Source organism: Bison bison, unplaced genomic scaffold (genome assembly GCF_000754665.1).
Source record: "Bison bison bison isolate TAMUID 2011002044 unplaced genomic scaffold, Bison_UMD1.0 scf7180017864063, whole genome shotgun sequence".
NCBI lineage: Eukaryota > Metazoa > Chordata > Mammalia > Artiodactyla > Bovidae > Bison > Bison bison.
This window is the reverse complement of record NW_011494635.1, coordinates 4,881,153-4,894,891: the sequence shown is the minus strand read 5'-3', so window position 1 is coordinate 4,894,891 and position 13,739 is coordinate 4,881,153. Positions and strand designations below refer to the sequence as shown.

The window sequence follows — 13,739 nt, the reverse complement described above, 5'->3', positions numbered from 1 at the left end:
AACACAAAGAAATAGAGGAAAACAACAGAATGGGAAAGACTAGAGATCTCTTCAAGAAAATTAGAGGTACCAAGGGAACACTTCATGCAAAGATGGGCTCGATAAAGGACAGAAATGGCATGGACCTAAGAGAAGCAGAAGATATTAAGAAGAGGTGGCAAGAATACACAGAAGAATTGTACAAAAAGATCTTCATGACTCAGATAATCATGATGGTGTGATCACTCATCTAGAGCCAGACATCCTGGAATGTGAAGTCAAGTGGGCCTTAGAAAGCATTACTATGAACAAAGCTAGTGGAGGGGATGGAATTCCAGTTGAGCTATTTCAAATCCTGAAAGATGATGCTGTGAAAGTGCTGCACTCAATATGCCATCAAATTTGGAAAACTCAGCAGTGGCCACAGGACTGGAAAAGGTCAGTTTTCATTCCAATCCCAAAGAAAGGCAATGCCAAAGAATGCTCAAACTACCGCACAATTGCACTCATCTCACACGCTAGTAAAGTAATGCTCAAAATTTTCCAAGCCAGGCTTCAGCAATACGTGAACTGTGAACTTCCAGATGTTCAAGCTGGTTTTAGAAAAGGCAGAGGAACCAGAGATCAAAACAGCAAGAGAGTTCCAGAAAAACATCTATTTCTGCTTTATTGACTATGCCAAAGCCTTTGACTGTGTGGATCACAATAAACTGTGGAAAATTCTGAAAGAGAAGGGAATACCAGACCACCTGATCTGCCTCTTGAGAAATATGTATGCAGGTCAGGAAGCAACAGTTAGAACTGGACATGGACAACAGACTGGTTCCAAATAGGAAAATGAGTATGTCAAGGCTGTATATTATCACCCTGCTTATTTAACTTCTATGCAGAGTACATCATGAGAAACGCTGGACTGGAAGAAACACAAGCTGGAATCAAGATTGCCGGGAGAAATATCAATAACCTCAGATGTGCAGATGACACCACTCTTATGGCAGAAAGTGAAGAGGAACTAAAAAGCCTCTTGATGAAAGTGAAAGTGGAGAGTGAAAAGTTGGCTTAAAGCTCAACATTCAGAAAACAAAGATCATGGCATCTGGTCCCATCACTTCATGGCAAATAGATGGGGAAACAATGGAAACAGTGTGAGACTTTATTTTGGGGGGCTCCAAAATCACTGCAGATGGTGACTGCAGCCATGAAATTAAAAGACGCTTACTCCTTGGAAGGAAAGTTATGACCAACCTAGATAACATATTGAAAAGCAGAGACATTACTTTGCCAACAAAGGTCTGTCTGGTCAAGGCTATGGTTTTTCCTGTGGTCATGTATGGATGTGAGAGTTGGACTGTGAAGAAGGCTGAGCACTGAAGAATTGATGCTTTTGAACTGTGGTGTTGGAGAAGACTCTTGAGAGTCCCTTGGACTGCAAGGAGATCCAACCAGTCCATTCTGAAGGAGATCAGCCCTGGGATTTCTTTGGAGGGAATGATGCTGAAGCTGAAACTCCAGTACTTTGGCCACCTCATGCGAAGAGTTGACTCATTGGAAAAGACTCTGATGCTGGGAGAGATTGGGGGCAGGAGGAGAAGGGGACGACAGAGGATGAGATGGCTGGATGGCATCACTGACTTGATGGACGTGAGTCTTAGTGAACTCCAGGAGTTGGTGATGGACAGGGAGGCCTGGCGTGCTGCAGTTCATGGGGTCTCAAAGAGTCAGACACGACTGAGTGACTGAACTGAACTGAACTGAAGGCCCACTAGACTTCACACTCCAGGATGTCTGGCTGGAGGTAAGTGACCACACCATAGTGGTTATCTGGATCATTGACATTTGTGGTTAATTCTGTGTATTCTTGCCATCTGTTCTTAATCTCTTCTGCTTCTTTTAGGTCCATACTGTTTCTGTCCTTTACTGTGCCTACCTTTGCATGACATTTTCCCTTGGAATCTCTAGTTTTCTGAAGAGATCTCTAGTCTTTCTCACTCTATTGTTTCAGTCTATCTCTTTGCATTGTTCACTTATGAAGGTGTTCTTATTTCTCTTTGCTAGTCTTCAGAACTCTGCATTCAGCTGCCTATATATTTCCCTTTCTCCTTTGCCCTTTCACTTCTCTTCTTTTCTCAGGTATCTGTAAGGCTTTCTCAGACAGCCATTTTGTCTCCTTGCATTTCTTTTACTTGGGGATGGTGTCAGTCACTGCCTACTGTACAATGTTATGAACCTCCATCCACAATTTTTTAGGCACTCTGTATCAGATCTAATCTCTTGAATATATTTGTCACTTCCATTGTATAACCATTTGATTTAGGTCATACCTGAATGGCCTTCACAACAAACTGTGGAAAATTCTTCAAGAGATGGGAATACCAGACCACCTGACCTACCTCTTGATAAATCTGTATGCAGGACAACAAGCAACAGGTAGAACTGAACATGGAAAAACAGACAGGTTCCAAATTGGGAAAGGAGTACATCAAGGCTGTACATTGTCACCCTGCTTATTTAACTTATATGTAGAGTACATCATGAAAAATGCTGGGCTGGATGAAGCACAAGCTGGAATCAGGATTGCTGGGAGAAATAGCAATAACCTCAGATATGCGGATAACACAACCATTATGGCAGAAAGTGAAGAAGAACTAAAGAGCCTCTTGATGAAAGTGAAATAGGAGAGTGAAAAAGTTGGTTTAAAGCTCAACATTCAGAAAACTAAGATCATGGCATCTGGTCCCATCATTTCATGGCAAATAGATGGGGAAACAATGGAAACAGTGAGAGACTTTATTTGGGGGGGCTCCAAAATCATTGCAGATGGTGACTGCAGCCATGAAATTAAAAGATCCTTGGAAGAAAAGCTATGACAAACCTACATAGCATATTAAAAAGCAGAGACATTACTTTGCCAACAAAAGGCCATCTAGTCAAAGCTATTGTTTTTCCAGTAGTCATGTATGGATGTGAGAGTTGGACTATAAAGGCAGCTGAGCACTGAAGAATTGATGCTTTTGAACTGTGGTGTTGGAGAACACTCTTGAGAATCCCTTGGACTGCAAGGAGATCCAACCAGTCCATCCTAAAGGAAACCAGTCCTGAATACTCACTCATTGGAAGGACTGATTCTGAAGCTCAAACTCCAATAATTTGGCCACCTGATGCGAAGAACTGACTCATTGGAAAAAGCCCTGATGCTGTGAAAGATTGAAGGTGAGAGGAGAAGGGGACGACATAGTTTGAGATGGTTGGATGGAATCCCCAACTCGAGGGACATGAGTTTGAGTAAGCTCCAGGACTTGGTGATGGACAGGAAAGCCTGGTGTGCTGCAGTCCATGGGGTCACAAAGAGTCAGACACGACAGACCAACTGAACTGAACTGACCTGAATTGCCTAGTTGCTTTCCCTAGTACAGGGAGGAACCAGAGTCCCACACATTAGCAGAAAATTGGATAAAAGATTTACTGAACATGGCCCTGCCCACCAGAGCAAGACTCAGTTTTCCCCACAGCCAGTCCTTCCCATCAAGTAGCTTGTACAAGCCTCTTATCCTCATCCATCACAGGGCAGAAAGAAGGAGCAAGAATCTCAGTGCTATGGCCTCCAGAATGAAAACCACAATCACAGAAAACTAACCAAAATAATCAGATGGATCAAAGCCTTGTGTAACGCCAGTAACTATCAGTTCAGTTCAGTCACTCAGTCTATAAGTCATGCCATTCACCCATGATGGACAGGTCCTGGTAGAGAGTTCTGATAAAATGTGGTTCACTGGAGAAGGGAATGGCAAACCACTTAGCATTCTTGTCTTGTGAACCCCATTAACAGTATGAAAAGGCAAAAAGATATGACACTGAAAAATGAGCACCCCAGGTTAGTAGGTGCACAACATGCTACTAAGGAAGAATAGAAATATACCAGCAGAAAGAAAGAGGATGAGCCAACACAGAACAACACCCAGTTGTGTGTGTGTCTAGTGGTAAAAGTAAAGTCTGATGCTTTAAAGAACGATATTGCGTAGGAACCTGGGATGTTAGGTCCATGAATCAAGGTAAATTGAATATGGTCAAACAGGAGACGGCAAGAGTAAAGATCAACATTTTAGGAATCAGTGAACCAAAATGGGCTGGAATGGACAATTTTAATTCAGATGACCATTATATCTACTACTGTGGGCAAGAATCCCTTAGAAGAATTGGAGTAGCCCTCATTGTCAAGAGAAGAGTCTGAAATGCAGTACATGGGTGCAATCTCAAAATCAGCAGAAGGATCTCAGTTCATTTCCAAAACAAATCATTCAGCATCACAATAATCCAAGTCTATGCCCCAACTTCAAATTCCAAAGAAGCTGAAGTTGAATGGTTCTGTAAAGACCTATAAGACCTTCTAGATCCAACACCAAAAAAAATAAATAAAAGATGTCCTTTTCATCATAGAGGACTGTGAAGCAAAAGTAAGAGGTCAAGAGATAACAGAAGTAACAGGCAAGTTTGGCCTTGGAGTACAAATGAAGCAGGGCAAAGACTAAACAGAGTATTACAAAGAGAATGCTCTTGTCTTAGCAAATACCCTCTTCCAACAACACAAGACCTGGTCTTTAGGAGTTGGAAAAGGCAAGAAAACAGATTTTCCCCTACAACCTCCAGAAAAGAAGGCACATCTGCTGACACTTCAATTTTAGCCCATGGAACCAGATTTTGAATTTCTGACCTCCAGAAATATAAAATAATACATTATTTTCATTTCCATCCCCAAAGGTTTTGGCCATTTGTTGTAGCAGCAACAGTAACTAATACAGATGTGGTTCAAGTCAGCCCCACCTCCATCCGCTGCATCATAGGTTTTCCTCTCTCTGCTGGACTGTTCCTCTGACCTCAGAGGCAGGCAGTCATCTGCCGCATCAGGAAAACTTGTCTCTTGATATCACTTTTCTCCTCAGAGACTGTGCAATTCTGTGGTCGTCATTACAGCAAAGTCTTTGAAGACTGTGTATACTCTGCTTCTCACTGATCTCTTGCACCATTTCTTGAACCCATTCTCCTCATGGTTTGCCTTCACCACTCTATCAAAGCTGCACTTGACCTTGCCAAGGTTAACTGCCCAATCCAGTGGTCAGTTTCAGTCTTCCCTGATTTGCCCCCTTGTTAGCATTGGTCTCTTTTTTCTTCCAAACATCTGTTTCGCATGCCTTCTAAGAACAACCCCTCCTTCCTCACTCACCAATCCTTCTCAGCCTCTTTTGCAGGTTCCTCCATATTTTTTTTTAATCACCTTCTTAATGCTGGGTTCTCATGAAGCTTAACTTCCCTATCTATACCACTCACTGTATAACATCTTTGATTATCGAGTCTCGTGGCTTTAAGAGGCAACTAAAATTAACAAACCACAAGTTAAATATTTTATCTAAACCTTTTCTCTGGTAGAATTCTATGTCCAACTGTATGCATGCATCTTCACTTGGGTACCTAAAGGCATCTCAAAGATACATGTCTATAATTGAACTCCTAATCTTCCCACAAAAGTGTGCTCCCCCACATCGTCTCCATCTGAGAAAATGGCATCTCCATCTCCTGTCCCTTAGCCACAAACACCTGGAGTCAACTTTGATTCCCCTTTTCCTTTAACTGTATGTCCAACATGTTAGACAGTCTAAGTCATGCTGCCCTTAAAATAAATCCCTATTCTAACAACTCTGACCATATTTACTGCTCCTTCTGTGGTCCAAGCCAACATCATCTCTCACCTAAATTCCTGTAGAGTCCTAAATGAGGGCTCTTCTTTCTCTTTTCTTCTCAACACAACAACCAGGTTATGTTATGTAACAACTCATGTCTGTTCCTGTAACTACTCTGCTCAAAACACAAAATATCATTCTCCATTTCTCTCACAGTAAAGTCCTTTTACATGCCTATGTGACACAGATCCACTGGCCCCACTGGCTCTCTGGTCAACTCCTGTCTTCTTTCCTCACTAAACTCCACCCACATCAGCTGACTTGCTGGCCCTTAAATGTTATGTGAACACTCTTCCTTCCTGAATTTAGTGTTTTGTGTTCCAGAGAAATGAAGGGAGCCACAATCTCTCTTTCAAGGCTGCTTTTTGTACAATTGAAAAGCTGTGTGGGATGTAGGGCAGTTGGTGTTTCTGCCTAACAGATGTACAGAAATGCAAAAGACTGTGCAGAATTTTCTCAACAGGCACTTACCCATTTCTAACAACTAAATTCTCCTGATTTCATTTACTGTCTCCTCCTCCACTAGATTATAAACTCAAGAATTTCTCATTTTAAAAGAAAAATAATTTCTCATTTTAATTAACATTTATTATAAAACAATGTATTACTAAAGAACGTTCAGTAAAGTTTTTCTGAATGAGAGTAAATGGCAACTAATGAAATACTGGGAGAATATACAAGAACTCATCAAAATGCTAAGCATGGGCAGACAATTGAGAAATTAAATAAATGAGTAATGTGTGCTGCTTTACAATAAAAATATAATACTGGATTTTTTAAATCATATTTTTAGCTTACCAAGATAATTATGCTAAGTTAAAAAATAAATATACAATCTGTAGATTGAAGATTATTTGTCTTTTATATAAACACACATACACAATTGCATAGGATTCATAAAGAAAATGCACCAAAGTTAAGTATTAGTAAGTGGTTTAATCGTAGCTCATTTTTATTTCCTATCCTTTCCCTTCTGTTTTCCAATGTTTCTGCAATTTGTGTGTTTTTTCAAATATCAGAAAGAAAGAGTATTCTTACTTTGAAGTCTTTATTGTTTCGTAAACTGTTTTTCTTTTTTTAAGGAAAGGCAAGCTTTCAAATATTCAGACACTTCATTTAAGCACATCCACCAAGTACAAAAATCCTCTTCCCTAGAAGCAAGAAATTCTTGAAGATCCAGAAGGAGGACTAAGAGTCAATATTCTTCAGAAAATGGAAACTCAGGGTGACCAACACCCCTGAAAGAGAAGGAAGCAGATTAATTTATTAAATCTGTCATATTGTCAGAGAAAGCATTACTCTGTGGAGGCAGTCAGGATGGGCTAAAACTCTAAATCTACAAACACATCCCTCCTTCTCCCCACCCTCCCCGACAAGCACACGCAGGTGTCTGCTCCATGTACACACAGAAGCTGCATGTCCAGTCCCAATATTCACATGTAATATTTACTCCACAGTGATACGTAGTTTGACTCAGGTTACAATTTCCAAGAGGGCACAAGACCTGGGTCTAACTATGGAGATCATTTCAGACACAAGTGGAACTTCTGTCCCTAGATGATAAGAAGGGTCGCAGTGAACAAATTAGCTCCTCTTTTCCACAAATCCATTACTAAGCTGATATTGAGCACCCCCAAAACAGAGTGTCCCCATTAAGGAACTTCTCATCTATTGAAGAGATACCTTGTGCACCTGAATAATCATAGAGCACAGAGTGGGATTATTATTTTCTTAATTTATACTGTACTGTATTAAAACACTGGTTATTCAGCAAGTAGTATTACTGCTGTTTTCCTTTTTTTCCATGTTTCTACTTTTCTCTCTGAAAATGTCATTTTCCGTTCACTTCATTAAAAAGTGAATTCTGAATGATTCCAAGTGCCAGAAGCTGTGCTGTTGACCCAAGCCCACAAAGATGTGTAAGTCTAGGCATTCACAGCCTAATGAAAGAGAATATACATTTATACTTAAAAGTCTTTAAGTATAGAAATGCAACTATCCACCTTTTTTTCAATTATCATGTCTTTAATCAGAACATAATAGTGGCTCAGCTGGTTAAGAATATGCCTGCAATGTGGGAGACCTGGACCGATCCCTGGGTTGGGAAGATCCCCTGGAGAAGGGAAAGGCTACCCACTCGAGTATTCTGGCCTGGAAAATTCCATGGATTGTATAGTCAATGGGGTCCCAAAGAGTCGAACATGACTGAGCGACTTCCACACTTATCAGAATCATGATATAGCTTTACAAACAATAGGGAGAGCTTTGGGATCTTTCATTTGAAGCATAATTTTTGTTAACCAATAATTTGTATTCCCTTCTCTCTAAACTTCCTTCCAAATTTCTCTTCTGTCTCTTCAGTCCCAATATTCTCCTGTAGTAATTAAGCAGCCGGAATCATGTTAGTGACTAGGTCAAAGTCAAGGAGGTGGGGGCTCCCCAGGGGATGGACTTCTAAAGTGTGCTTAGTTGCTCAGTCACGTCTGACTGTTTATGACGCCATGGACTGTAACCCACCAGGTTCCTCTGTCCATGGGATTTTTCAGGCAAGAATACTGGATTGGGCTGCCATGCCCTCCTCCAGGGGATCTTCTCACACAGGAATTGAACCCAGGTCTCCTGCACTGCAGGTGGATTCTTTACCATCTGAGCCACCAAGGACTTCTGATGGACAAAAGCTAAACTGGGGTGAGTCTTTACTCAAGAAACCAGAGACCCAGATGATCCTATCTGGGTGTGTCCTGCTAAAGACACAGAGTCACTCACTGGAGGGTCAGTTAAGCTCATAATCTACTGGTAATTCAACTTTGTGAGATAACAAGGATGAGGACATGGGAGTCATAATAGGGAAAAAAGATCGACAAAGAGATTAATTTGAAAGAAATGATGGTATCTTGGAAAAGAAATGCCCATTAATGATAATATCCACCAGACACTTAGGGGCAGGCCCATGTGACTTCACAGCACTGTTGCACATTGACCTTCATAAGACCCTCCTCAATAAAAATGTCAACAATACATTTTATAATTGTGTTCACAGGATTTACATGAATGCCGGCTTCCCAGGTGGCTCAGTGGTAAAGGAAACACTTGCCAGGCAGGAGACATGGGTTCGATCCCTTGATCCCCAAGGTTCCCTGGAGAAGGAAATGGCAACCCACTCCAGTATTCCTTCCTGGGGAATCCCATGGATTGAGGAGCCTGTTGGGGTTCATTCCACAAGGCCCCAAGATTTGGGCATGAATAAGCAACTAAACAGAACAAAACAAGAAAGTAATCTTTGATGGATTCGTTAATACATCAGTCAGTTCAGTTCAGTTCAGTCGCTCAGTTATGTCCGACTCTTTGGGACTCCATGAATCGCAGCACACCAGGCCTCCCTGTCCATCACCAATGCCTGGAGTTTACTCAAACTCATGTCCATCGAGTCAGTGATGCCATCCAGCCATCTCATCCTCTGTCATCCCCATCCCCTCCTGCCCCCAATCCCTCCCAGCATCAGGGTCTTTTCCAATAAGTCAACTCTTCACATAATACATTGTTATTATTAATATAATCATGTTCCCCTGATGTAAAAAGAGATAAAGATTAAACATGTTCACAGGTCGCTGAAACAATTGTTGGCTGCAGCACCATGCCCTTTGTGTTCCCTGGGTGCTCGGCACTGAGAGGAGGTGCACCAGGCACAGGGAATAAGGGCACAAAGTGGTGAATTCACCACGATGCCAACTCTGGGGATTTTACTGATGAGTTGTCCTGGGCCAATCACTGCTGTTGGTCAAAGATGGAACCCTGGAGGAAATCTCTGGTATGAGGTCTGCAGAAAGTCCCCGGTTACTCCTAAGCAGGAAATCAGCACTGTCTTTCTAGAATTATCCTTTTGAAAAGCTTAGTTCCCCTGCTGACCCGCCTGCTAGAGAAAACAGTGTCTGGGTGAAACATCTGCGAGTCACTTACGGGTGAAAATCACAATATCTTATATTTCTGTTGAGGCCATCGACTGCTTTCATGTCTTCTGGAGTCAGTTCAAAGTCAAACACCTGGAAGGAAGGGACAATCACATTACCCCTCCCTCAAGGAGCCAGTCTCCCCCTGGGGACTGGAGGATTTTCCAGCTGGATGGAGTCAAGAAGAAGGAGCAGGGAAGTCATGTCTGTCCTCAGCTTTCAGGAGAACCAGCATGGGAACCTCTGCTGAGTTCTCACCTCTCCTTCCCATACCTTCTCCTTCTCTGTCCACCTCACAAACATTACAGCGCATCAGTCCCTTATCTTTCTAAGTGAATCACTTCAGCCAGAAAGCAAACTAAAATCATTCTTTTCCAATCACACTGCCTTCAGGTACTCCTAACTCGATAACTGCAATTGAGCATTAGACTGATTAACTCTTCCCAACATCCTGTAAGGGTGACAGCGATCAGCTAAAGTAGTGCAGGGAGGAGGCTCCCCCTTTAAAGCCTGTTCAGGAATCTAATATCAAAATTACTCATTGTCTATGAATAACTCTAACAAAAACTTTATGTAAATGTCTTAGTGGAGAAAGTTATGAAGTGTTTTAACATTAAAGAACACCTAAGTAATTAAAACTTCACTTCATAATCATGAAATGAAAAGCTCAATTTTGTAAAGAAATTCATTTTCTCCAAAGTGATCTAGTGTTTCAATGCAACATGACCCAAAGACTTGAGCATGTATTCTCTCCTGGAAGTTGGTAAAGTGATACTAAATTTTAAATAAAAGAACAGCTAATCAAAAGCAGCCAATACAGCTTTAAAAAATAAAAAATTACCATTATGAAAAGCAAGACTTATTTTCCACTTTAATAACATGGTGCAGAAAACTGAATAGTTAAATAGAAAAGAGATAACAGAAATGTATTTATGGACACTTGATATATGACTGAGTTGACAATGAAAATCTGTGAGGAAATATGAAACCTTAGATTTACATTTAAATATACTTAAACATGTGTGCATCCATTTTCATATTATCTTAGATAAACAGTTCCAGCTAGATTACAGAACCAAATTTAAATGGAAACACAGAAACAAATGATGAGGAGACAATTTCCGTTCCCCTCACTTGGCCTGACCTTAACCTGCATTGGACAGTGATATTTCCCAGAAGAGATGACCCAGATCTGAGCCCAGACAGGAAGAGGACTATTTCCCTAATAACTGACTTGGGATAATAGCACTGTGCTGAGATGAAGACCAGATTAGTTGTCCCAGTCTAGTCAAATATTCATAAAAACTATACAGAGAAGGGTGGAGGCTCCTCTGACAAGAGCCTCGTCCGCCTGCTAAAGCAGAACTGCCCAGCTGCTTCGCATTGAACTGCAAAAGCACAGGATAGCCCAGCCCAGAGGACGGCAACTTAGCTGAGTGCAGGTTGATTGTCAAACCACAGAATCCAAAAGACGCATAAATCATCTCTGCATTAAATCCTGAAACTGGGGAGTTTCCATACAATTATGGCTAAAGGTACAATAATGATCTTCTACACAGAAAACAAAGTATAGACAACCTAGCAAAAATGGACAAAGTCTTGAAGAGGACTTCACAAAGACAGAAACTCAAGATTAAATGTATGAAGATGAAATCTTATTAGTATTCAGGGAAAGGCAAAATAAAAATACAATGGTTTGGAAGTTAACGATCACTGCCATAGATTTTCTGTCCTCATATTCACATGATGATGCTGTTAAAAATGAATCCTTTGAGGGGTGATTATGTCATGATGATGGAGCCCTCATGAAAGAGATTTAAACAACATAATATTCACATAAGAGAACTGGGGGAGTTCTTTGCCCCCTCCACCATGTTAAGATACAAGGAGTAACCTGTGACTTGGAGGAGCAGCTTCACCTGACCACACAGCCATTCTGATCTCAGATCTCCAGCTTCTACTGTGAGAAACAAATTCCAGTTTTTTTCTCAGCCACTTAACCTATGGTGTTTTATTACAGCAGTTCAAACAGTATTGAAAAAATCACATAATGCAATTGCATAATTGAGAATGAAGAAAATAAGATGTCATTTTGCACAAAGTGACAGAATACATTGCAAATGTAATGCTCAAGCTAAAATCTCCATTTTCTGTCCAACCGTAACCCTCTCCAGCCATAATGCCTCTCCTGTTGCCACAGCAGGAGGAGAAAACTACCAGGCATTCACACACAGGGAAAGATCAGGTAACTCGTTTTGGCCCAAAGATAGTCTGAGAGCTGGACAAAGAATGACCCTCGTGAAGGATACTCCCTAGGAGCCCTCTGCCCACAGCCCCACTCATCATCACCTGCATGTTCTCTTTGATCCACTCCTTGTTGTTACCCTTGGCCAGAACCACAACCCCACGTTGTATCTGGTAGCGAAGGGCAACCAGAGCTGCCGTTTTCTTGTGCTTCTGGGCAATGGCAGAGAGAACTGGGTCCTCCAAGAGAACGGGGTGGTTTGGGTTCACCCTGGAAGGAAATTCAGAAATGCTGAGGAGCCAAGACTAAATACTCAATTTCTGAATATTTTCCCAAACAGAACAAGAGGTTCACTCTAGACCAGGGCTTCCCAAAGTATAGTTCATTGACCAGCATCATCACTATCAACTAAGATCTTGTAAGAAATACAAATTCCATGGCAGAGCTGAAAACAAACTGAATCAGAACCTCAACTGTGTCACCTCCTATTCTGTTTACAAAGCTCTGCAGGTGATTCAGAGACATTATTGAGTTGAGACCATGACTGCCAAACTCATGGATCTTTTTCCTTTAATTTTCAGGGGTGTTTTTTCTTATATAATCAAGGGCATGAATAGAGAAGCAGAAGGAAAGACCAAGAATTGTTTGTAAATTTCACTTTTTCTAAGGTATTGATAAAAATTGAGAGGTCTCAAAATAAGAGACATTTATTTCATCATTATTCTACTATAGATGCTTATAAAAATGGTTCAAATTGAATTTTTTTTCTATCATGATAGAAACCTAGGAGTTAAATACTATTATCTCAACTTTAGACATAAGGTAAGTGAACCTTGGAACACCTATTTTTAAAAATGTGCACATTAGTTAATAAGTAAATCATGACATAAGCTTGTGTCTCTGGTCTCAACCAGGAGATTATATATAGATTTTAATGTAGACATTTGTTATTCATGAGTCGACAAGCTAATATAATCTAGAAAAATTGGCAGGGTGATGGGAAGATAAAAGAGAAGAATTCATTCCATTACTCCTCTCTCTCCCCTCTGCCTATGAGAGTTATCTGAGTATTGTATGATTTAAACTATCTCATCAAAAATTGAATTTTACATAAACTCCCTGTTGCTTTCATTAGAGTTCAATACCATCCTTTTACTCTTTGGGATCCCAGAGCACTATAGGCAACAAGAACAATATCATGTGACTTGCAGAAATTCAACAGTTTCCTCTGGTTGAGATAAGGGTGACATTCCACCTGTAGAAAACCAATAGAGAAGAGTGTCACGTATTATGGAAATGTAATATTAAATGACAAAGAAAGGCAAAAAGTTTAAAAAATGATAAAGGAAATACTATAACATTAAATGTAATTTGGAAATATTAATATCAACAGAGAGAAATAGAGAAAAGTTTGTTTATACACTTAATTTATGATGGACATAGATGGGAGAACCAGTCTGAGATTGACTAACCAAAAGATGGGCTCTACATTTGAGTAGATATTCAAGAGTAAAATTCATACAGTGTTAGCATCACAATGAGCCTTTAACTCCACCCTCTAACCTGAATGATTTTCATCATCTCCAACACAGTTTTCTCAACTGTGCTCCCTGTTAAAGACTTATAAACACTGTGACACCAAGACTAAGGATTCAGCCATCAGAACCCCACACAAACCCTTAACACCCATCTCAGCTGATTTGCCTCTTTATCAATTTATTTCCCATTCCACATTTTCATGGTTTTCCTTCCTGTACAAAGTTCACTCCAGGGCACTTTCACCCTGTGACTTGGCCATCCTTTCATCTCGGGGAAATACCTCCTTCCTCAACTTCT

General features: G+C 40.7%; 1 protein-coding gene across 3 annotated transcripts in view; it reads right to left on the bottom strand.

Annotated features, from left to right (window-relative positions):
- Nucleotides 1-6,627: 6,627 nt before the first annotated feature.
- LOC104985983 (prostaglandin F synthase 1-like) overlaps nt 6,628-13,739 on the bottom strand; it is a 15,650-nt gene continuing 8,538 nt past the window's right edge. For 2 of the 3 annotated variants that reach the window (XM_010836384.1, XM_010836383.1), the window contains exons 7-10: nt 13,049-13,158; nt 12,008-12,173; nt 9,669-9,751; nt 6,628-6,949 (exon numbers count right to left, since the gene is read on the bottom strand). In XM_010836384.1, the coding sequence (XP_010834686.1) occupies nt 6,907-6,949; nt 9,669-9,751; nt 12,008-12,173; nt 13,049-13,158 (402 nt within the window). In that variant the 3' untranslated portion in view covers nt 6,628-6,906. The remainder of the gene's footprint in view (nt 6,950-9,668; nt 9,752-12,007; nt 12,174-13,048; nt 13,159-13,739) is intronic. The other variant, XM_010836382.1, reaches the window with a different exon arrangement.